At 34.6% G+C, this 24450-nt stretch overlaps 1 protein-coding gene across 1 annotated transcript; it reads right to left on the bottom strand.

Moving 5' to 3' along the window:
- Positions 1–1577: 1577 nt before the first annotated feature.
- Positions 1578–22727, bottom strand: LOC148939472 (peroxiredoxin-6-like). Its single transcript, XM_089106888.1, has 6 exons — positions 22666–22727; positions 20160–20316; positions 17794–18008; positions 12697–12769; positions 4176–4324; positions 1578–1680 (listed from the first exon to the last, which is right to left on the bottom strand). The coding sequence occupies exons 1-5, from the start codon at positions 22725–22727 to the stop codon at positions 4196–4198; spliced, it is 636 nt and encodes a 211-aa protein (XP_088963014.1). The 3' UTR covers positions 1578–1680; positions 4176–4195.
- Positions 22728–24450: the final 1723 nt, after the last annotated feature.

Here is a 24450-nt window from a genome sequence, read left to right as displayed (position 1 = left end):
TTCACACCAACTAAGACAGGACATACAATTAAAAGGAAAGAGCTATCTCCAGTGCATTCTATTGATGAACGAGCGTAAAAAAAAGAAGAAAAATACAACATCGGACAGGGAATAAATGACGTTAATTAGGTTGATATGCGAAAATATCTTACCTTTCATGTCTAGTGGTAGATATTTGGCCATAAGCATATGTTGCGACAAAAAAAAAGAGAAAAAAATCAATGGTGCCAGATTAGTTACGGTAATACAAAGGCGTGAAGCAAGAAACTATAAATTTTAATAGACGGCAATAATGGATACACGGCTTTTGGTACTACAAAACCGAGAGAACCAATTCATCCAGGAATAATTTTTAACGGAGAATGAGCATTCACTGTCAAAAAATTTATTCCATAAGTTTTTTTTGTAAAACGAAAGATAGTGTATTTCCGAAAGAAAAAATATGTAGACTATATCTTTGATCTAACAGTTCTTTCGAAAAATCCAAATAAGATATAAATGTGTATACCTACATTAAATAGCTGGATCAAAAGCCTTTGTTGATATGCCTACAGAAGAAATTACATCAAGTAGTCTTTGCGCAAAAGGTATTGACACATCTTTGTCTTCCAATGACGTATACTTATTTTTACAATTTTGACAAGTTGATTCTTAATCCAGTAGATCAAACAGATTCTGTGGACCAAAATCATTTTCGGAAACGGCATGAGATACACTCTTTTATTTTAGGCAATGCACCGTTTTGAAATCCACCACAGCAGTACCCTCTGTTCCCAATAGACACCGTTTTGGGTTTCCTGGGGGGGGGGGGTCAAGAACCGTGAATTTTCTTAGAGACTATTACTGCACTATAACCAGGCACGCGTCCTATTTTCATGAGATTTCTCCCTTTTTGTCAAAAATTTAAGGACCTTTGAAAATGAGGCAATTGTCATGATCATGCTCTAATGCACCTTCCCTGGTCAGACACCCCCTGATTCCGATTTGTTTCATGGAAGTCTATCTATTGAAATAGTTACAATCCTATGATAATTTGCCTGAAGAATTTTATACGTAATGCTACTTAGGATTATCGAATAGGAAACAACCCGAATTTGAGTTTTTTCAAGTGAGGAGAATTACTGTTAAAAAGTGCAGATACTAATTCTAGGTCTCGCTCTACGAATACGCATCTCTTTTGTCAAGACTGATGTCGATTTTAAGATATTTCACTCCCGGTTATTTTCCGAAGCTTTCAGTAAGCCTTCCATCCTCAACCCCAGTTGACAGGTTTAACCATATTGATATACCGTCTCAAATGAATAGCCTTAATGAAGCTCCATTTAAGAGTACTTTAAGCTTTATTTCTGAGTATGACGCTCTTTTGCATTTCTTCCTTCCTGAAGTTGGTTAATTAATTTCTTCTGTGTTTAGTCATTTTTGAATTTTTTCTGTTTTCTATTCATTTTATCAATGTTTGTACTCCACATTTTTGTTTTGCTTTTTTGTGGGTAAAAAATTAGGCTACTACTACTACGACTTAATCCTCCGTCAATAACTACAGATTCTAAAATTTCTGGAAAAATTAAACAATAATGTACAGAATGATTGATATAATAGAAAAAGTGTATGACATTTGCTCACAAAAAGGAATACAAACGGGTATTTGAATCCGAGCCATTCACCAATCAATGAAAAAACCTGGAAACAAAATATCAATTGAGTACGATTGGAACAGAAGAAAAAGAAAACCACTGAATAAAACAGAAGAAAAAGAAGATAGGCAGAAGAGTATAAGAAAAAGAAGCGAAAAATATATCGCATCCAGTGGATAACGTCACACTTAAAGGTCGTATCTGGCAATTAAAAACGTCTGGATAATTACAAAAATCGTTTGCTAACTCTTGTTTAATAGCTGTTTCTAAAATGAATATATTAAACACCAGCTAACGCAAATTATAACTGGATTTTGTCGATTAAATTATTTCTTAAATAAAATTGGAAAGGTTAGAGGCGGAGGATGTGTTTGTGGTGAAAGCGAAACTAGTAGCCATTTCCTGTTCACTTGCCCTATATTTTTTTTACAACGTCTCGGTTTGGAACTAGAACTCCAACTCTCTAGGAATTAATTTCCTTTTTTGTCCTAGTCCAGTAGTTTCTGACAAAGTGTTAAGAAAATGTTTGAATAAATTGTTGTGTTCTACTAGAAGACTGGCTTGATGTTCATATTTTGATTGTGGTATTTAGTACTTTCATTTATTCTAGTTTTCTTTTCAGTAGTGTTAGTTCGTAGACTATTAGTAGTGAAATATAGTGAGGGTTTAATCACTTAATAAAAATTGATTCATTCTTAATGTCAGATACGACCTTTAGGCAGGACAGTGACGATAACGTCTAAAAAATAAAATTTTTACGAAGGCCAGAGACTACAACTGAATTTCTGAGTTAATATTGTAATCGAGAAAGAGCAGTAAACTACTGTGAAACCAGTTTGCTATAATAATAATAATGATAATTTATTTATTACCCACTATAAAAAAGAAGCGGAGTACATCAAGAACAAAAAAAACACAAAAAAAAACCACCAAAAAAGTAAACTCGCACACTCAACAATTATTTACATAAAACGACGTAAATTATGGTGCGCAGTAAGACCTGCAGATAACGACAGCTTTCCCGCAAGCACAGTCACTTTTTCCCGTAAATCAGGAATGCCAAATCGCGATATTAGATGCAGGTTCTGGAACCACGGAGGGAGGCGCAAAAGGTACCGAGAAAATTTAAAATAATAAGTCTGGATAGAATTCAGATCTTTAGGCTTCAGAATTGGAAGAAAAACAGATAAAAAAAGAATAGAATGATCGCAAAATGAATAATATAATTTCCCAAGCGCTTTTATTTTTTAACTCCCTCTTTTTGCAACCATTTTTTAATATCCTACCTGAATTTTTTTTTTTTTTTTTTTTTGAATTAGAAAATTTCATAGCCTGAAGTTTTTTTTGATTATTATTAATGTGAAGACCAAGCCACTCAAAAGAAGAGACACAGGGAATGGAGAAAAAAACCACAGTTAAGATGGAGACTCGCACTCGAATTAAATGAAGTATATTCGCACTTATAAGTATAACATCATAACTATGATAAATATAACATCAATAACCTATTTAGGTTTAAAACTAAAAAGAAAAGTCAGATTAAAAGAAAACAAACGACAAAAAAATTAAAGAAAACATCATGTTTAAATGATAATAACTCAATTTTTTTAATTGAAAGCAGGAATGCCAAAAAGATAATTTTTTTTCATTTAAAGCGGAGACGGAAGATGATAATATCAAATTCCCTGGGAAACCATAGAAATATTTTGATCGACCCAGGGCTTCTGGTCACGTAATTCATTGTTATAATACGAGACACATTGATGATATTACGATATCAATACATCCTCGCCATTCACGGAATATCCTTTTCGTGTTCACGATCCTAAAATTTGGCCCAAAATTCTGAAGAGTGTTCAGAGTACTGTTGACCCTCACATTTAAAAAAATAATATTCAGAAACGAGTTTTTTTCCTTTTGTTTTCTTTCCAATAAATTAATGTTCTCTCAAACTATTTCAAATTATAGAAAAAACAAAAAATCTTGTTTCACATTCTTAAAATTTTTTTTTTTTTTTTTGCAGCTTCAAATTTTTGTTAATTCATCATTTGATTTTCAATTTGATTTTAACCTCATCCATTTGATCATCAAATCAAATTGAACCAAAAAAAACATTATCAAATTCATCAATCTGATTGATCAAGTTGACTACATTATATAGATTTTATGCTAACTTTATTTGGTTGACACTCCCCACCAAGTTGGAATTCGTCCAACATATCGAGATAAATAATGAATCTCCCCTACATTTATGTTCATTCTTAGAAGTAAAAAGTCAATAGTTCTCGATTGGAACCTAAATTGGAACTCTATCCCCAGGAAAGGAAACCTTTCTTCTTCGCTAGCTGTCTATTTAATAACATTGTTCAGAAACAAAAATCATTTTTTTCTGATCTTAACACATTCTTTTCGTTGGTGATTTTTCTAATATATTATTTTTGGGTTTCTAAACCTAGGCTTTGTTAGTTTTTTTTGCTCCTTCAATGCTCTAATATTTTCTCCCTTTTAAATACAAAATAAATAATTCATCCATAAGCTTACCAAGTGCAGAGTTTATTTAGTTAAGGATTTTCCACCATTCGCAAGTAGCCTTTTTTAGATGGAACATCAATAATTTCCACACCTTGTGGAAACAACTTGGGCAATTCTTCGTCTGGAACGCTGGGAACCACCATACATTTCATTCCCGGCTGGAAAAAGAGACACATCACTTTCCTACAATTCCACGGTAAATACCGTACTTCAATTCCAATGGCTTGTTGCCTGTGAGGTATATTCAGAAGCCAATCACATTATTCCTTAGGTGTATGCCAGAGGGAGAAGTCAATAGCCCCACCTTAAAAACAATGTACTTGGTTCTGTGTGAAATTCTAAGCCAGTAAAAATAACGTAAGGATAAATTTCACCTGATTGGTTCTCTTATGGAAAACATTAAGCCATTAAAAGGAATACAAAATTTTTAATCGCAAGATTTTGTATTGGTTAACTCTCTGTTTCTCTATGATTTTAAATTGAAGAAAGCATAGTAAAATAAGCAATTTTTGCTAAACAGCCACCTGCTGTGAGCAGTAATCAGAGTAGACAGAATACACCAACCGTACTCCAGTCCTATTTCATATTTGTAGACATGAATGTAGTAACATATTCTTTATATCTGTATATATTTTCTTGTACCCTTTAAAAGATGCTATGGACATATAAATTCAGTACCCTATCCGTAGTCAACTTCCGAAAACTAAATATTAATAGTAATATATGTATCATCCCTAAAAGTACAAACTTTAGGCATAAACTTATAAACGAAAGAATAACACTAATTATATAATTTATTATTAATATCCTCGAAATTATTGCTATAGTATTTTAACCAAACAGGCCGAAGTATACTTTCACCTGAGGGGGAGAATTCCTCCTCTGGTGAAAGCCTGTTTTAAAGCATTAAAAGGTTTTAAGACATCTCTCCAGTCAAAAGCATATTTCGGAAATACTTACCATAAAATGTAATTGGCAAATGTATTTTAAACACTAGTTTCATATTCCTTTATATTATTTTTCATTTTTCAATTTTATTATTTCATACACTATTTCATTTTTCCTTTATATATAATAACCATTAGATATCCGTATACCAAGCCACACAGTAGCAAAATTTTTCTATTTTCTTCAAAAAAGGGTCTACACACCAAATCGAGCGCTGGCTATAAATTCAGGCTCTATACAGGGATAGAGCCGATTCCCCCTCTTTTTTATAATCAAAAAGACCAGGATCAATTTCGAGTACACAAAAGATTATATAGACAACAAGGGTGAACACACGTAAAGGATCATTATTATTTTTCCGGTATCATTCTGCGATCCGTTTCATCTTTGACGTTATCATAAGACATAACCATCAGATTTGTAATATTTAGGAAGTGGACCGAAACAAGAGCAGGACCCAGACATCAGCAAAATGATTTTGGAAGTTTTGTTACAGGTGAGTGGGCCAACTGGCTTATGATTATGGTGTTTTATGTGCGGTTGATGGTGTACACACTAATTTATGACTTTAGTGTTACGGTTATATTTTGATTTGTGTGCAAGTGTTGATTTACGTACTGATCTCTAAAATTATTCCTTTACCCTGCTGGGTATTGCAAGACAGGCTGTCATCTTGAGAGGATTGACATATGCAGATTTCATGCCCATGCTTTTATAGCATTTAAAGCCAGCAGTTAGTAAGTGAAGTTGTTCTCAGTGTACGATTTCAATCACTTTTGACGCAAAAAGGTGTAAATAGTAAAAAAGAAGGAAAAAATTACACAATTCAACGTTTAATAATAAAATGTGGCTTTTGCTAAAATATACATTGTTTCTTCAGCTTTATCAGCTGTAATTAATAGAATCAGGAAAAAAAGCCAATTACATGGAGTTCTATGGAACTTGACCAAGTCCTTTTAGACAACAAAAGACATTGACGATTCATACAAATCTACAGTTCAGTTCTTTAATCCTCTCAGGTGTTTATTTTAAGCCGAAATTATGTATATTCTTATTTTTATTAGAGGGAAACTTCATTTGTTGTTCAATTTTTTTCTTTGTTGTTGTTTGTTACTCAACTTCTTACTTCTGGTTTGTTACTCAGCTTGCTGACGATATTGCCCTCACAGAGGATGGTTCACTGAAAGCCCAAATGGTGTTGAACAAAGTTGCAAACTACTCCACCATGGTCTGATCAAGAATTAATTCAACACAGGCCAAAGTGATGTCTGCCTATTTTCAGACTCTCCCTTCCATATCCTTGGACGGAAATGTCATTGAGCAAGTTGAAGAATTCGTCTACCTCGGATCCTTTGTCAATTCGGAGTAAGCATGGGCACTGTTTCTGTTTCTGTTCTGTTTTTAAAGTACCTGTTTCTATTCTGTTAATACAAAAAAGCAGAAACAGAACAGAAACAGATGACCTGTTTTTTATTTACCTGTCCTGTTTTTTATTTACCTGTTCCAAATCCAGAAATTCCTGGGAACAAATTCTAAAGGCTCTATCCACTAGTGAAATTGCAACCCCCCTTTTCACCGACATAGGGTGGGAAGAATGAAAATTTAAATACCTATCATTGTGCGTTGGTTTTCTGTAAATTGAGAAAAGTAAATGGAGATCCCTTTTAATTCATAAAATATCCAGAAAAAGTAATTTATTATTATCCTGAAACTCAACTGTAAATTTAATATTATTATCAAAACTATTTAAATGCTTACATAAAAGGTCTAAGGAGTCCAATCCATGTTTCCAAACGCACATCACATCATCCATGAACCTACCCTAGAAGCAAGGGGAGGTTGTAAAACTGTTTATAGCGGAGGTTTCAATGGCATCTATGAATAGATTTGCCAATAAAGGAGAAAGAGAAGCCCCCATAGGTAACCCAAAAATTTGTCTATAAAACTCCCCTCGAAAACTTTTCTCTTTGTTGGTTTTTTGTCATGGCTGGCCAGTTCGGCTTAAGATCTTTCATTCTGTTTTTGTAATAGCTATTTTGTCCTGTTTCTGTTCTTTTTTCTACCTGTTTTTCTTCTGTTTCCAATTTTATTTTAGTGATACGAGAATGAAACATTTGAGAATTTCGAACTTAAAAATAGTGTTTTAAATCATAATTCGAAATTGTGAAGAAGCGTGGTTACGCTTCATACAATTTTTAAAATTGGAATGTAAGTAAAATGATTTAACTCAGTGTGTCTAATATATCAAATAGTGCTACTATATTGTTTCAGCTAGGCATAATTAAGGCCTAGAAGTCAGATGAGAGTAGGTATGTGTGTAAATAGGAGGACGGTAAAGGTGTAGTTTAGTTCCACTAAAACAACTTTTTTCTTACTGTACATTACTCAGTAAATTGAGCAGCAAAGTTGCACAGATACTGTCCAGGAGACAAACGACCATTCTTTATTTCCAATCGATCAAAACAAGCTGTTCTACCGAAGCTTTACTGCAAAGCCCTAAGGACAAATTGCAACTTTCTGTGTTTGATAAGCCATATATGAAACAGCTTATTTAAAAAACAACAGGGGGCTTGAAAGCACCATCCTGGGAAACTATCTATCATCATATAAATGGTGCTGCAGAAAAAAGTTAAGCAGAAGGCTGCTTTAAGGTCTGCCACTAAGGCTAGGTTGACTTGCGACTGCTGGTTTGCAAAAGGATCTGGTTTTATAGGTATCACTGCCTATTACCCAGGAATATGAAATATGAGCAGAGGTTGCACCACAGTGTTTTACATTTCAAGAGGCTTAATCATTTTCATACAACTACCAACATCCTTCCAGCAATCCAAGTTGCAATCAGGAAGTTTTCACTGACAGATAAGATGTTCCGCATTGTGACTCTAGGCTATGAGCACTTTCCTGAACTTTATGTTTTGAACATTGTCTTCATTAATCTGCTACACACGCTCTTTGACTTTGGTCCACTCAAAACTTAGCAAATGACATCCCTATAGATGATTGCTTGGAATCCTTTGATAAAGTCGAAAATGTCGATCCAACTGATGAAAATTATTCAGACGGCCTTTCTCTTCCTTGTTCTGAAAACTCCGGAAGTAAAGATACTTTAGCTGAACACTCTGATGAAACTGATACAGTGTCTACGGAAGAGGGTTGGGAAATTAATGGAGAAGAACAGTGGGGAGCTGGGGGTCTGTCAGAAAACGATGTTGTAGAACAGGCTATCAGAAGACACTTTACACTTGCTCAAACATTGAAAAAACTGTGAAAATTATTTAGAAAACTAAATGTTTCCATTGCCAGCATAGTAACTTTAAAAGATATTGTAAAGAGAGTGGCCTTCGTTCTCATATCCCTCTTGACATGAAAGTGCGATGGAATAAAACATTGGAAATGATTGAGTCTACAAAAAACTTAGGTAGCCTGGAAATAGTTTGTTACATTTGTCGAATGTAACAATTTTAATAGGAGTCCCTTTCTTATGTCTAATAGCTAGACTGTACTAGAAGCTACTATTACCGTACTTTCTCCCATGCACGATACCACTGTAATGGTAAGTTCTTCTTACATATCCAATTGGCAGTCGAGCATACATAGTCTTAGAAAGGCCTGAGTTTCTTTTTGTAATACTAGAGCTGGGGATAGTCCCATTGCTCCACCCCTCATAGAATTCATATTACCTGAGTAAAAAAAAGTACTTTGCTACAAGCCTTCATTTTGCAATTAATCTTTTCCAAAAGGCAGCTTATCTGGATCCTTCAATATCTGAAAGGCTGTCACTTGTGGATCGTTCTCTGGTCCCTCAATCTTTGACCCCAGTACTATAGGATATATTAAGTAATGGTGCAGAAACCGCAAGAGAGCCCACTCCAACTCGCCTTTGTACTGCTGAAGTCCTTGAGGCTATGGTAGAATTCAGTGAGGTACGTTGGTTCCAGTCGTTTTTGGATACAACAGGTTTCAAAATCTTAAGACGCTCCTGCAGCGTTAGCAACTCTGCGGTAAATTCCTTAAAATACTTTAAATTGGTAGTCTATCTTTTAGAGTGACATAGAGCTTTCCGGTAAGCTTTTCCTTTTTTTACTAATTTGCATAAATACTAGTACGAATTTATATAAATCCTGGGGAGGGGAGCAAAAAATGCATTTTTTCTTAAATTATACCTTTGAACTATTGGCAGATCCAGAGATTCTGGAGAAGGGGGGGGGAGGTCGGCTAGGAAATAAAATTAGTATTCTTGGATTGTGTAATTATGGTTAATTATAGTCGAGGGTGTCACTGCCCCTTTTCCTTTTGAAATGGGCCAAGAAAACGTATTTACGTACTCAAGAGAAGAGAATACTTAAAGAAAGTATTATGTAGCAAAGAGTCTAAGTTTCTTTGAAATTCGGAATTTGAGAAATTTTACATGACTTATTTACTTAAGACTGGACTAAGTGGAGGGTCTAGAACAATACTTTCTAGCGCAAAGTGCCGTAGAAATAATGGAAGCACCCTTAAACGATTAATTTCCCTTTTGAAAAATTTTCCCAGACATTGGCTAGGAAATAATTAACCTTCTTTCTTCTTTCATACCGTACTTTTGTTTAAGGTGGCTTTCGAAGTCCAAACATCAGGATGGGAGGAGCGGAAAGCATGGTCTGGAGGGAGAAACCACCCCCTCCCAAATCAACTATGGGCTATGCTTAAACACTAATGACTTTGTGCTGACTGCATAATTTCATGCCGAAAACTGTCTTATTTTCGAGATATCCAGGCATTTCTGGGAAGTTCAAACATGATGCTGTACAAACATAAAAGCACATTTTTGGAAAAAAGGGACGGGAAAATGGAAGAAGAAAACCGTAAAGAAAAAAAATGGCGATATTTGTGTGCAGAGACAATTTTTTGCCCTTCTATTAGATACGCTGCACTTTTTTGCGGAAAAAATGCTGTAATACTACTGGGTTTTCTCAAAAGTGACCGCCAGAGAAAAGAACTACCCAAGCCAAGTGCTAATCTTGACGAGAAGTTAATGAGAGACTAAAAAAAATAATATTTTTGTATTGAAGACCCATTCATTTTCTGGATTCAAAACGAAGAGATCTTTCCGGAGCTACCAGAAATCACTCTAAAGTATCTTAGCGTACTACTACTAGTGTCGAGCGAACAGGCATTTTCGATCGCGGATTATTTCGTGCCAAAGCTGTGTGCCTGGACAATGACCAAACATAGAGAAAGCACAATTTTTAAATGATAGCTTTAAGGCTTGAACAACTGATGCTATAATTAACTTTTTGATAATAAGCAAAAACTTATCATTTACAATTTTTTTTTTAAACTTTAAAGTGTTCGAAAAACAGATGCTTAAACAGAAGTTTTTTGGACGAAAACAGCTGTTTTCTGTTTTACCAAAAAAAGAACAGAAACAGGTCTTCTGTTTTGTTGACCTGTTCGGTTTCTGTTCTGTTTTATTCAAGCCCTGTTTATTTTTTTTCTATTTCTTCAAAAAAACAGAACAGTGCCCATGCTTAATTCGGAGGGGGGATCCGACCATGAAATTGAAAAACGTATTTGATTAGCATCTGCCTGCTTCACTCAGCTTATTAAATGACTATGGCAGTTTCAAACATAAGCCTCACTATGAAATTTATCGTCTACGACGCGATCATTAGCGGCACTCTCCGCTGTGTGTAAGTGTGACATCCCAAGTGTGTGAAACTTGGGATGTCAAAGCTCAAAATAATAGAAACCTAGATGTCTTTGTCCACGATTGCCTCCGTCAGCGCTGTAAGCAGCCACGCCCAGTCTCGAAAATTATAAAGAGACAGTGGTTCTTGGGGCTGGATCATTGTCAAAGCTGTGAAGACCACAAATACATCTCGAAATCCGCTATTAAAGCACAGTCGTTCTAAAATTGAAAACGTTGCCCTGGAGGCCAGAAGAAAGATTAGCGGTCAAGGGTAAAAAATGATTTAGAACCACTTGGAGGCTTTCTCCTCTCGGTGGGCTCTGGGACAGAGATTGACTGTATCATGTCGAAGCCGTTGCACCTGGCCGTACCTCGTGGAAGACTTCTGTTGGTGAAATTATTAATGCCGGGCGAGGCGGAGCAGCTCCCTTCACTATTAGGTCATCAATAAATAAAATCATGAATAGGTTTCTTCATTAAAGGCAATCATTGATGAAAATTAGACACCCAAGAAGTCGGGAAGTCTGGAGCTGTGATACAAGTTTTGACAAGTTATGTAGAATTTCATTTTTTTTTTTTTTTTTTTTTTATGAAAGATACTGCACAAAATACGCATTCATATATCATATAGATATTGTACAACAATTTTATGGCTCATCCTTATTTGCAGCGAATTTATTTAATCGACTCGTCCATAAAATATAATATTTGCAGCGAATTTGCAGCGAATTTTGCAGCGAATTTATTTAATTGAATCCTTATTTGCAGCGAATTTTACAGCGAATTTATTTAATTGAATCGTCCATAAAATATAATATTTGCAGCGAATTTGCAGCGACATTTGCAGCGAATTTATTTAATCGACTCGTCCATAAAATATAATATTTGCAGCGAATTTGCAGCGAATTTTGCAGCGAATTTATTTAATTGAATCCTTATTTGCAGCGAATTTATTTAATCGACTCGTCCATAAAATATAATATTTGCAGCGAATTTGCAGCGAATTTTGCAGCGAATTTATTTAATTGAATCGTCCATAAAATATAATATTTGCAGCGAATTTGCAGCGACATTTGCAGCGAATTTATTTAATCGACTCGTCCATAAAATATAATATTTGCAGCGAATTTGCAGCGAATTTTGCAGCGAATTTATTTAATTGAATCGTCCATAAAATATAATATTTGCAGCGAATTTGCAGCGACATTTGCAGCGAATTTATTTAATCGACTCGTCCATAAAATATAATATTGCAACAAAATAATACACATCCAACCAAGCGCAGGGCTCGTAATTAATGGTTGTAACGAAGCTAATAATTCGCTCTTCAATACAAAATGAAGTAATTAAAAGAAAAAAACCTCGAAACTAGAAAACAAAAGACTGGGCAAGGAGTGTACGGAAAGTAACCCTGGCAAGTGTAAACAAGCAGAAAATAACAAAAAAGAATATAAAATACGACTATACTCCATTATCAAAGCTACAAAAATATGCTTAATATTTTCTTTTCCACGGATTACACCCAAATAACTTATTTGAAAACTTTCTTATTATACATTTATTTGACATTAATGGTATTTTGATATCTTATTTAGAATCTAGATATTCAAGAATTAACAATGAAACCTGTTAATTGAAATTATCTGATGCCAGACCTTGCATGAACATAAAACTAGACAATCGAAAGGCAGGGCTAACTGCAATTCCATACCTGTGTTTCATAATATTGCAATTAGTTATATCCGTTTTTTCAATTAAAATGTTTCGTATTGAATTTTAGTGTACTCCTCTGTGAAATTTATCCCCAGTTTATTTTATTTTAGGTAACCTCATACTATGTTGTTATTGGGCACCGGATACTCCACACGCGCCATCCACCAGTCTTGACATTACCCTAGAAAAAGTTATTACCTTCCAGTCTGCAGGAGTGGCCACTTTCTTAACAGCTGTCAACTGAAGCGAATCAATTACACGAAGAATCTCACTAGAAAAAAAGAAAATAAAGTTCCACAAGAAAAGAGATGTTGCAAAATGAGAAAGTAATTTTGTTACAAATCTATTAGCTTTGTTTATTTATTTTTTTACAAGTAGCTCTAAGAACATTGTCTTTTAAAAATGAAATCTGCCAAAACGTCAAAATACCAAAAAATTCACTAAAACCATAATGTAACATATTAAAGTGTACGAAAACATACTGAATCCAAAAAAGAGAAGTTCAACACTCAGATACGCAGTAAAACACAAAAAGTCGAAAATACTGCCATACAAATATACCTCCTGTATTACTTGATAAAACCTACATACGCTTGTAGATAGGCACAAACAATGTTAGTTGGAATGCATATTTTTCCCGAAAGTATTTTGGATTTTGGTATAACTATGACTGGCAAAGTAAAAAGCAGTGGCTTCAATTCACAAAAATTTAAGGAATGAAGGGGGGGGGGGGTAATTATATTTTTCTAAATCTAGAGAGGGGAGCAAATTTATAGATTTTTTCAACGTTTTCAGCAGAAATGCCAAAAAAACATATTCAATGAAAATACCCCCCCCCCCGGCTAAAAAATTCACAGTTTAAGGAGGGAGGGGCAAAACAAAATAGGGAGACCCTTGCCCCCCCCGCCCAAGTGACACTACTGAAAAAATGAATTTACGCTATATTAAACTCAGTCAGCTTTGTGCTATGATGAAATAATAACACTAGTAGTAGCATTTTCTATGCCCATCCCAGTCACTGGAATTGTGATTAAGAAATAAACTTGTATCAATCTCTTTGGGAATATACCTATTTGTAGTACTGTTGTTTAATTTCAATATTGTTTTTAACATTTATCCTTTCTGTAATTTAATTTTTGTATATGGCTCCCAGAAATGAATCCTTCTTAAAGAAGAAAATACAGACTATTTTCATCAATAAATACAAAACAAAAACAAAAAAGAAGAAAAAACAAGAAAGGAAAAAAAGAGAAAGGAACGAGAGCCTTCCCCGAGTTTTGATTTCCTTGTTCTTGAGCTCTTGAAAGTTTTCCCCTTCTTTTCGAAGATTGACAGTGCTCATCGAGTTGGTAAACCTTTCTTTTGTTTTAGCATAGTGTAGCATGCTACAATAGCCCATATCAATTCAGCACCACCTTAGAAATTCCTATTACTCCCCTTTATTTCACCATCATTACTGATTACATAGCTTTTATAATGAATTAAATAAAAAAAAAACAAGTTTTTTAAACTGAAAGTAAGGAGCGACATTAAAACTTAAAACGAACAGAAATTATTCCATGAAAGGGGTGTCCCCTCCTCAACGCCTCGCTCTTTACGCTAAAGTTTTTTATTGTTTTAAAAAATGAAGTTGTGAGACAGAGTCAAACTTTAGCGTAAAGAGCGAGGCGTTGAGGAGGGGACCGCCCCTTTCATATACGGAATACTTTATGCTCGTTTTAAGTTTTAATGTCGCTCCTCACTTTCAGATAAAAAAAAAAACTTAATTTTTTATTTAATTTCTGAACATTTTTGAATTAATGCTGGTTTTTATTTTGGCTCACCGTATATGAATAATTAAAACGAAATTTGCATATTAATTTAACTTTTTTTTTTTTTGTTAAATGGCTTTCTCGAAAGTTGTTTAATTTTATTTGCGAACGTTTCTATTAGTAATAAATATACGTAACTTACGAATTAACTTATATAACAAACTTCTATATTCGTATATTTTTATAACGCAATATTAGGGGGTTCGCTCCCTAGTCAATAACTCGCTCGGTAAAGTTCAAATTTTGTTCTGATTCGTTAAGAATGACCCCTTAATCACAAAGGCCTTTAATTAGAATAAATAGCTCTTATGAAATTACTAAAAAAAAACTTTAGCGTAAAGAGCAAGGTATTGCCTAGGGGGCAAACCCAATCATATACGTAATAATTTCTGTTCGTTTTTAAGTTTTGAAGTGTTCCTTATTTTCAGTTGAAAAACGTGTTTTTTTTTAAATTTAATTTCTGATCGTTTTTTTAAATAATGCTGGGAAGTCCAGTGCCCCCTTCATAGCAATGTCCCTTCCCCTAAGAAAACTTCCTCCATGGGAAGATCCACCCAAGTAACATCCGACCCCTCCCCCCCACTACCAGATAAAATCCCCCCTGAAAATACCTGTATACTTCCCAATAACCAATACTATATGCAAACATTGGGCAAAGTTTATAACTTGCAGCCCTTTCCCTGGGGACTGTGGGGGATTAATCATCCTCAACGACATAGTTACTATGTTTTTCGACCATTTTGAACAAAATGGATATTTCAAAAATTTGATCGGGTGACTTTGGGAAAAAAATGAGCGTGGGAGGGGGCCTAGTTGCCCTCCATTTTTTTGGTCACTTATAAGGGGCACTCGAACTTTTAATTTCCATTCGAATAAGCCCTCGTGTGATATTCTAGGACTACTGGGTCGATACGATCACCCCTGGGAAAAAAAAAAAAAAAAAAACAAATAAACACGCATCCGTGATCTTTTTTTTCTGGCAAAAAATAATAAACTCCACATTTTTGCAGATAGGAGCTTGAAACATCTGCTGTAGGGTTCTCTGATACGCTGAATCTGATGGTGTAATCTTTATTAAGGTTCTATGACTTTTAGGGGGTGTTTTCCCTTTTTTTCGAAAATAAGGCATATTTTCCCAGACGGTTAACTTTTAATGAGTAAGACTAAACTTGATGAAATTTATATATTCTAAATCAGCATAAAAATCTGATTCTTTTGATGTATCTATTGGTATCAAAATTCCGTTTTTTACAGTTTCGGTTACTATTGAGCCGGGTTGCTCCTTTTCGTTACCACAAACTGTTTGATTCATACATCCGCAGACAAATCTTGGAGTTATTTCATAGCTAATCCACTAGCAGCATTAATCTCCTCACGCTTCAAATACAGGCCAGAGCTCATTTCTAGATACTAGGGGCATCCAAGCGTATGAACTCGGAACGTTCTTAAAAAAAAAAAAATTTAAAAGTCTCCACAAAGAGACAAGGGCAGATTCTAATTCGAGTAATTTTTGCGGTTAATTTAAAGGCTAAAAACACACAGGTCGTTCCATTGAAAAGCCAAAGGATAGAAGTATAGTGAAAGTGGGGGCTAAAAACTTCCGCAACCCAACTAGAACTGAATAGGGACACATACTACAAAGGAAATCCTTGGAGGGGGGAGGGAGGCTAGCTAGGGTGAACACAATTCTAATAGAGGAAAAAATGTGTCTAATACAGTTGAATTCATAGGAAACTAAATATAGACAAAGAGATTAAAACGTTTGAAAGTTTTTGCCCTCTGGAGATAATCCAGTGGGAGCATATGTATAATACATAATCATGTATCCTTGATTTTTTATGGTTTCTAGTGAGATGCATAGGTGTAATAACGGCCAAGTGTTACCAACAAATTTGTCAAAGAGTGGGGGACAACAAAACGACCAAAAATCACATATTTAACCTATACACATCAAATTTAAATATGTACAGATATGGTAATATTTTTTTATATGGTAGTATATAGATTTGCTAACCAGATATTATAAATCTTTTCCGAGTGGAGGACAACAAAACTACAAAGGAGCACATATTTAAACTACGGATCTCGAATTTCACTATGTACAGGAATGGTAATGTTTTTCAAAGAGTGGAGGGTAATAAAAACATTTGGTGGGAAGTTTAGAATTTCATAAAGTCAAATTAAAATAGGCATAATTTATATTTAGCCAAATTACAAAATGGCTATCCTTCACCAAAACTAGCCTAAAATTTCGTAGAAAAATTTTAATTCGTACATAGTGGGTTAGGAAAATTTCAATTGAAAATTTTTGAAATTCTTCATCTAAGAATATTTCTGGTTATCTTATGATTTGTAATTTGGCTCATTAACCAAGGCATATGGGAAGACTAAGCAGTACTAGATAGGGTTTAAAATGTCAGATCTAAGAGTTTAGTGTTTAGCTGAAAAAATCGGATAACTTCCTTTCATTGTTGAAGAAAGGAAGGAAATAGGGTTAATTAGAGGAAATAGGGATAATTAAAGGTTTCCCTTCTCATTAGATACCGTCCTAGCATACGGCGTGGAATTAATTAAATAGGCATTTTTTGTCAAAATTTCAAAGCGTTTGAAGAAACTGAATATAAATCTGCATTCAAGCTCGAAATTTATACCTTTTGAAGCAAAACTATCAAGTAAGACCATTAATATGGAAAAACAAGAATTAATACAGCAATACTTTGTTAATGTTTTTACTATACAGTAAAAAAAAAATAAAAAAATACAGCATTGGAATTTGCAAACCCTACCGGCAGTGCTGATCTCCGTTTCATGACCCTTCAGCCAGGAAGTGCAATGGGGGGTTGAGGGCCAGTCATCCTGTGATTTTACACACCCTTCCTGTTTACCTTCCCCTAACTGTACTGCTGCTAATTTTAGTTTAACCTACAAAGCTCAACTCCAGTTTATCCTGCTTAAACTAAATAACTAATATCTTTTTATCCATATAATGAAGCACACTCTACAATAGATGTTTTTGCCACAACTAATTACAAATAATATATTTTCGATTTCCAGGTATTCTATAGTATATTACAGGTAATTATTTGGTTATAAACCCAAAAACTGTTTTCCTAATTTAGTAATATTCATGAAAAAGGTGCACCCCTGCATCTAAATCTAAATTTCTGCGTACGAATACACGGCTCAGAGGTGGATTACTGAAATTACAAGAGCACTAAAAATAAGAGATGGCTTTATTCCTTTTACCTGGTATTTTCTACATTCGCAACTTGTTATAAATAATATAAAGGAATGCCATTCATTTTCTGAATTCAACCAATTCATGCTTCAATTGACAATAGATAAATCTTGTTAGTTTCTATTTTTCCTTGTGGGTCAGAATTTAATTTATTAAATTAATCTTCAAATGTGTTTACATGTGTCTTTGCTTTATAGAGAACAAATATTTATTCTGTTTAACCATTAAAAAAAAAACAAAGCTTACTCAAAGTTGCGACCCGTTGTTGCTGGATACAAAATTGACAATTTCATTTTCCTGTCAGGACCGATCACAAACACAGCACGTGCTGTTAGGGCCACGCCTTCTTTATTCACTTCATCAGGATCAATTATACCAAGGCTGGTGCCCAGTGATCGGTCAGTATCTGCTATGATAGGATATGGGAAATCTCCTGCTGTATTTCCGAAACACTGTATATCCTAAAATCAAAATAAACTTATCTTACTACAAAAGAGAATCAAAGAGCAAAAACACTAAATAAAGTAAACAAAAGAAATTCAGGCTAATAACATGAAAACAAGGAACCTTAGCCTGAAATTTCAACCAGGCGTCTTAATTTTTTGCAATTGGTAAGTCTCTGTGCAGCCAATCATTAGTCTGAAAAACATCACGCGATATTATGCATTGAGTACCAGAGGCAAGTACCCCTCCATTATGCAATCAATCAATAGCCAGTAGGTTTTCAATCCCCAATCGAGAGTCTACACTATATTTGACTCAACTCCAATCTTAATTATTATTTATAACGTTTTGAAGAAAAAATATTTTGGGGAAAAAGATTAACTTCTTATGGTTTCTTTTTATTGTAAGTTTTAACTAAAGTTCTAAGAAAAATAATTAAGAAAAAAGAAAAAAAGGGGATCTTTAGCCAATGAATACGGTGAAAAGAAAGCATATATTTTGCAAAGAGATCCACCATACTGTTCTCAGTGCAACAGGAAAGGTGGGCTAAAATTACCATCAATTTTTTATATACACATTAACTATTTTTCTTGTTTCTTTGTTGTTTTATCAGGATGCAGCGTAATTCTCCCGGAAAATCCCCCCGCCCCCCGTGGAAAATTCTTCCACTTATAAAAGTGAGCAGCCAAGGGAAATGAAGAAAAATAAAAAGAATAAGAAAAGAAGGAATTCTGGACTATTCTACCTGTATTTCAAAATACAAATTCCAAATTCCAAAATACACGCGTAATATCAAACAATTCGTGGTAACAAACTGTAAAAAAGGAGCAATGCAGCTCAAAAGTAACCAAAACTCCAAAAAACGGAATTTTAATACCAAGAGGTATATCAAAAGAATTGGATTATAATGCTGATTCCAAACATATAAGATTCATTAAACTTAGTTATACCCATCAAAGGCTACGAGTTGAAGAAAATTTGCCTGATTTTCGGAAAAGGAGGGAAATAACCCCAAAAAGTCAAAGAATCTTAATGAAAATCCTACTATCAGATTCAGAGCATCAGAGATATCTATTGTAGAGGTTTCAAGCTCCTATCAGCAAAATGTGGAATTTTTTGTATTTTTTGCCAGAAAGAGATCACAAACGAATATTTAGTTGTGTTTTTTTTCCCAGGGGGTGATCAAATCGACCCAATGGTCCTAGAATATCGGAAGAAGGCTTATTCGAACGAAAATTTAAATTATAAGTATTAGGGTGAATTTTCTACTAGGGGGTATTTTACCGGGAAGAATTTTCCAGGAGGTTAACTTTTCCGGGGAACATTTACACTGGGGAAATTTGCCAGAATTCTTATACAAAATTCTTTTTATTTGTCTTACTTTCTCTTTGCCGACTCAATTTGACATGTGGAGATGTAAAGGGTAATTGTCCAGGGTAATTTTAACAGGGATTGGATTGTCTGTATGATCTTTCCATGGGATGGGGGATTTTTCAGTGGAGGTGGAGACAGATTTCCTGACATTATTTAAAAAATAATCAGAAATTTAAAAAAAAACAAGTTTTTTAACTGAAAGTAAGGAGCAGCATTAAAACTTAAAATGAAAGGAAAGTATAACGCATATGAGGGGGTTCTCCATACTCAACACCTCGCTCTATACGCTAAAGAATTGTCCTAATTCTTTAAGAACAGCTCCTGAAACACAAAGGTCGTTTAATTAGAACAATAAGAAGTTTTTTTTAAACGTACTAAAAAACTTTAGCACGACGAGTAACATGTTGAGGAGGGCGCAAACCCCCTCATATGCGTAATAATTTCTGTCCGTTTTAAGTTCTATTGTTACTCCTTACTTTCAGTTAAAAAAAAACTTTTTTTTTTAATATGGTGTAGAATCAAACAGTTTATGGTAACAAACTGTTAATAAGGAGCAATTTGGGCAATAGTAACCAAAATTCTACAACAAAGAAATTTAGATAACAAGTAATGCATCAAAAGAATTGTTTTTTTTATGCTGATTTCAAATATATAAAGTCCATTAAGTTTATTGTTAACACATCATTTTTTCCGCAGGGGGATCTTTCTCTGTGTGCGGGAGAGGGGGGCTTATCAGTTTCCTAAACTCTATGTTTTAGATATATTCATTTATGTGCATAATCTTGTCTGATTACCTTAATCCATCCTTTGTGTGATTCAGTTGAGTCAATAGATAAAGCAATCACTTTAACATTTCGTTTCTGAAATTCAGGCATTAATTTTGCAACCCTGGTTAGCTCAGTAGTGCATACTGGTGTATAATCAGCAGGATGCGAGAACAGGATAGCCCAGCTAAAAAATGAAAACAATATTTAATGCACTTAGAGACATTCAAAATAATGATGAAACACAATTTTAGTTGCCAGAATTTGAACACCATTAATAAACAAGGGCCCACGGTGTTTGAAAAGTAACTCTACTGCCTGTGTATGGTCTGATTACCATCTTTTGGGGGGAAAATATTGAAAAATAAAACAAACAATGAAAAAAGGGACAAACAAGATAAATTGCATGTTTTTAAAATAACATACAAGTTAAAAAGTGACAATAATTGCTGACTGTCTGGCATTTGAGAATAAAAAATGCGCGTGTTTTAGTCCAAAAATGTCCAACACGCCTTAGAAAAAAATTAATATAAAAAAATTTCACAAATTTGTGTACCAATTTGGGTCAATCAAGTACATCGGTGCTAAGATCTCAAACATAAAATATATGGATCTAGTTTTTGGAGGTTTACACATTAAAATTGGAATTACTGTGATTTTTAAAGGAATCAATCAGGGCAGTTGGTAGACAGTAGCAACTGGTAAAACTGCTCAGAAAAGCTTTAAATCCAATTCTTTCTGTTTAAGTGCCTCAATCACAACTTCCCACCCAAAAGCCCTTGTCCTTTTCAGTCCCTGTAATCCCTTCGCTGAGATTGTAAATCTGAGCCTGCATAACCTTTGATTGAATCAGAAGGCTCAGAAAGAAAAAGTCACATTGACTAAACTAAGAGAAAAAACAAAAATGATATTGCACTATACAGCAAGAAAGTCAAACTTGATTTTTCACTGCAAGATCAATATGCAGTAAACCTAGATAACCTGCCCACCCTAGTTGTTGAAGACAAGTATTTTTATGGAAATCTATCTGATTTTGGCTAACTCTGGGCCTTTGAATTCAAGAATAGTCCCATTTTTTCTCTTATCACGTCACCTTTTAAGCAACAGGACAGACATGTGTATAGGAAATGCTTTTTGAAAGGGAGGAGGGATAATACATAAAAAACCAATTTTATTTTATAATTTGAATATGAAGTGCCCAAAAATTCGGAAATATCCAGGATTTTTTTTTTTTTTTGAGGAGCAGGACAGGGTCCAAAGGTCCCCACCTGCATATGTCCTTGTTGCAAGATACCCACTTTTTGTCTTAAGAATCATACAAGATTTGACTATATAAGGAGGATAGAGGCAAAAACCTATCAAACATCAGTGGGATAGCTAGGGGCCAATAAAAGGTCCACTTGTCCCCAGACACAGCATCTTTTGACATCATTAAGACACATGTTTTTTTTTTCAATCTTTGGGGCATTTGAATATAGAAAAACCAATACATCTTGGAGGATCAAAGTTGGAACTTCCAGGGAGTGTTGGAGGGACCAAGTGTACCTAGAATTTTACTCAGGGATTGGAGGCAGAGGTGAATCAAAAGACACCATGTGTGTCCAGGTTATCAAACCAGCATATCTGCAATTTGGTAAAGGTTTGGGGATGTGGTTGAAAGTTTCAGGAAGTGTTGGAGAGTGATAAGTGGAACTTTAACTTTGACTTGTGGAGAGTGCAGTGGAGGAGGGAGGGACTAAAATTTATTTGTCTCTAATCCACCTAAAAGCTTTGGCATTATAAACCACCATTGGACTTAAATCTATTCCCAGTGAAGTAGCAATGCAAATCAAAAGATGCTATATTTACTTAGTTTATCAAAATATTGTATCAGCGATATCTCGTGAACAGTTTGGGAGATTGATTTAAAATTTTCAGGGAGTACCAAGGGACCTCGTGAGCCTTAACTTTTGACCTTGTTTTAACTTTATAATTTCCAATAAAATCCTTGGCAATGTTTTTTGAATGCCAACAAAGCATTCTGTAATTGACAAACAAAGCATTCAAAGCATTCTGTAATTGTTTCCACAAAATATTCATTTTTAACAGGCAGCCAAACCTGTGGACCACCAAACACACTGGCATTTATTATTTCAAATGACAGTTGAGGAAATGCTGAAATGAGATACTTAAAGCAGTCTCTATCAGTTGGCGAAACTTTAACAAACTGTCTCATCAGTCCTGATTTTATATGCAGAAATGGAAATACTGCGTCCTTTCTGTTGACAAGTGTTTGATGTAGAATTTTTTGATTACCAGGTTTCAAGTTAGATCATGTTACCCAGTTTGACTGCACCAATTGCTTCTCACAAGTTCTACCTCCCATATAAACAAAAAATAAAACAGGAATATCTGATGTAGGCCTACCCACTTTGCTGGGCTAAGAGAAAGCAGAAGATTTTAGAATCAACGCAGATGAACTAGAAAACTTCCCTATTGTCCCTCTGCTAATTTCCATCATAAGTGCTTGAATATGCTTGGTTTGTTTATTATTTACCTGGTAATTTTACCATTCCCAGTCAAAGGAGAGCCACTAGTACATTTGCCAAGCAAACTCATTTTCCTCATTTAAAGCAAAGAATAGTGATCAAAATAAATGAAAAACCCCTCGCAAAGTTTACAAGGGTGCATCAACTGTTGACAGACATGGATGAAGGGATACGTGATATATTTAAGTTATGTATACTTTTGATTTTGCAAGAGCCAAGAGATTACTCAGATGACTGTTATTTTTTTGTAGTACAAATGTCAGGATATAGCAGGAAAAGCAAATGTCAAATAGAGTATCTTACATTCCCATCAGCAATATGCCAATGCCTCATATAGATTAGATTCTACTGTCAGTTTTCAAAGAATTGCCCTCTGAAAATAAAATAACACAAATTTAGCACATACCAAAGTCGTTCTCAAAAAGGAGCTTAGGTGTTTCCGATTCATCTTCTTCTGTTTCAGCAGAAGTGGGCTTTTCAGTTGAGACTATTCAGCCGTTTTCCTTTTGATTCACTCTGTGAGCTGAACAGAGCTACTGAATTGGTTGCTTCTTATTTATCTAGAATCTGCTTAGATTTCTTTCAGTAAATCTTTTGCTTCTATAAGTTGAAATATAATAGGATAAATATTGAGTTGTGCTCTGTGTGCAGATATAGTCAGCTAGACTCTAAGCTGGTAGTGAGCCTATTTGAATATTACATTCAAATAGGCAATGGTCAATTGTTTCATTTTTACATTACAATACCTGCAAAGAGGGGAAGAGGGAACTGAGCAACTTTGATTAGGGAACTGATATGAAAACGCCTGAAAATTTAGCCCATTTGAGCCAGACCAAATTCTATGATAAATTTTCGAAAGGTGTTTATTGGGGAAGGGATTAAAATTAGATTAGTCTTATTTAACAATACCTCTGATAATCTCCAGCAGTATATGTCTCTAATGGGGATTGGTCTCTGACTTAGCTGGTCTAAATTTAGAGAATTTTTTGCAATTTCCTCAGCCTGATGGGTACCAATTATACCTAAGTGGCTTGGAGCATACTGAAGGTAAGTTCTTATGCCTCTTGAAGCAAGAGTATCAATAATGCTAAGACAATGAAAGTGTCTATGTCCATCTTATACTGAGAAGCTGAAGACAGCAGCTCAAGGCTTGACAAAGAGTTGGAATAAACTATAATATTTTGTAAGTTAGCAATCAAAGGTTAATTATTCAGGAGGTGCTCTGAAGCCATGATTATGGCATTTAACTCTGCAAATATTATAGATACATTATCATACATTCTCTCACCCATGGCAATATTAAGGGGTGGGAGAAAAGCTCTAATTGCCACTTTCTCATTCATTTTGGACCCATCAACAAAAATTTGGAAATGTTTTTATATGTAATTGTATTAAATACAGCAAATTTTTTCTGGATGAAGGCAATGGGGGTAAGTTCTTTAGTCCACTCCGAGAAATCAGTTTATTATGATGATTGACCAGCTCCATGGGGGGTTTGGGGGACAGTAGGTGCAATAGACTTTGCTAGCACTGGGAATTTCTTCTGGATATTAGCATATTCATTTGCAATGCCTCTATACATGGATGGATTTCTTAACCAGTTATGCAGGGTATGTGAGCTATTGGCTTCAATTTTTTGTCAAGTAATTTATTAAAAGAAATCTTCATCTTTCATTTATTGTTGATAATCCACTCTCAGTAAGCAGAAACTTACTACTTGTTGGTTTCCTAAGACCAAATATGAGATGGATAAATCATTTTGTGTTGTTCAATTTTTTTGCAGCACCATAAAT

This window comes from Artemia sp. Qi Xiang Cuo, chromosome 21 (genome assembly GCF_049724085.1).
Source record: "Artemia sp. Qi Xiang Cuo chromosome 21, ASM4972408v1, whole genome shotgun sequence".
Lineage (NCBI taxonomy): Eukaryota > Metazoa > Arthropoda > Branchiopoda > Anostraca > Artemiidae > Artemia > Artemia sp. Qi Xiang Cuo.
This window is presented reverse-complemented; position numbering and strand designations above follow the sequence as displayed.

Bases quoted from the DNA above. Each gene is read 5' to 3' on its own strand.
- LOC148939472 (XM_089106888.1), bottom strand. From the start codon at position 22,727: ATGAGTTTGCTTGGCAAATGTACTAGTGGCTCTCCTTTGACTGGGAAT. The intron at 20,317-22,665 runs GTAAATAATAAA...TTCATTTTTTAG, and splicing joins GGGAATGGTAAAATTACCAG to CTGGGCTATCCTGTTCTCGC. The intron at 4,325-12,696 runs GTAATAACTTTT...CTCTTTTTCCAG, and splicing joins CCACTCCTGCAGACTGGAAG to CCGGGAATGAAATGTATGGT.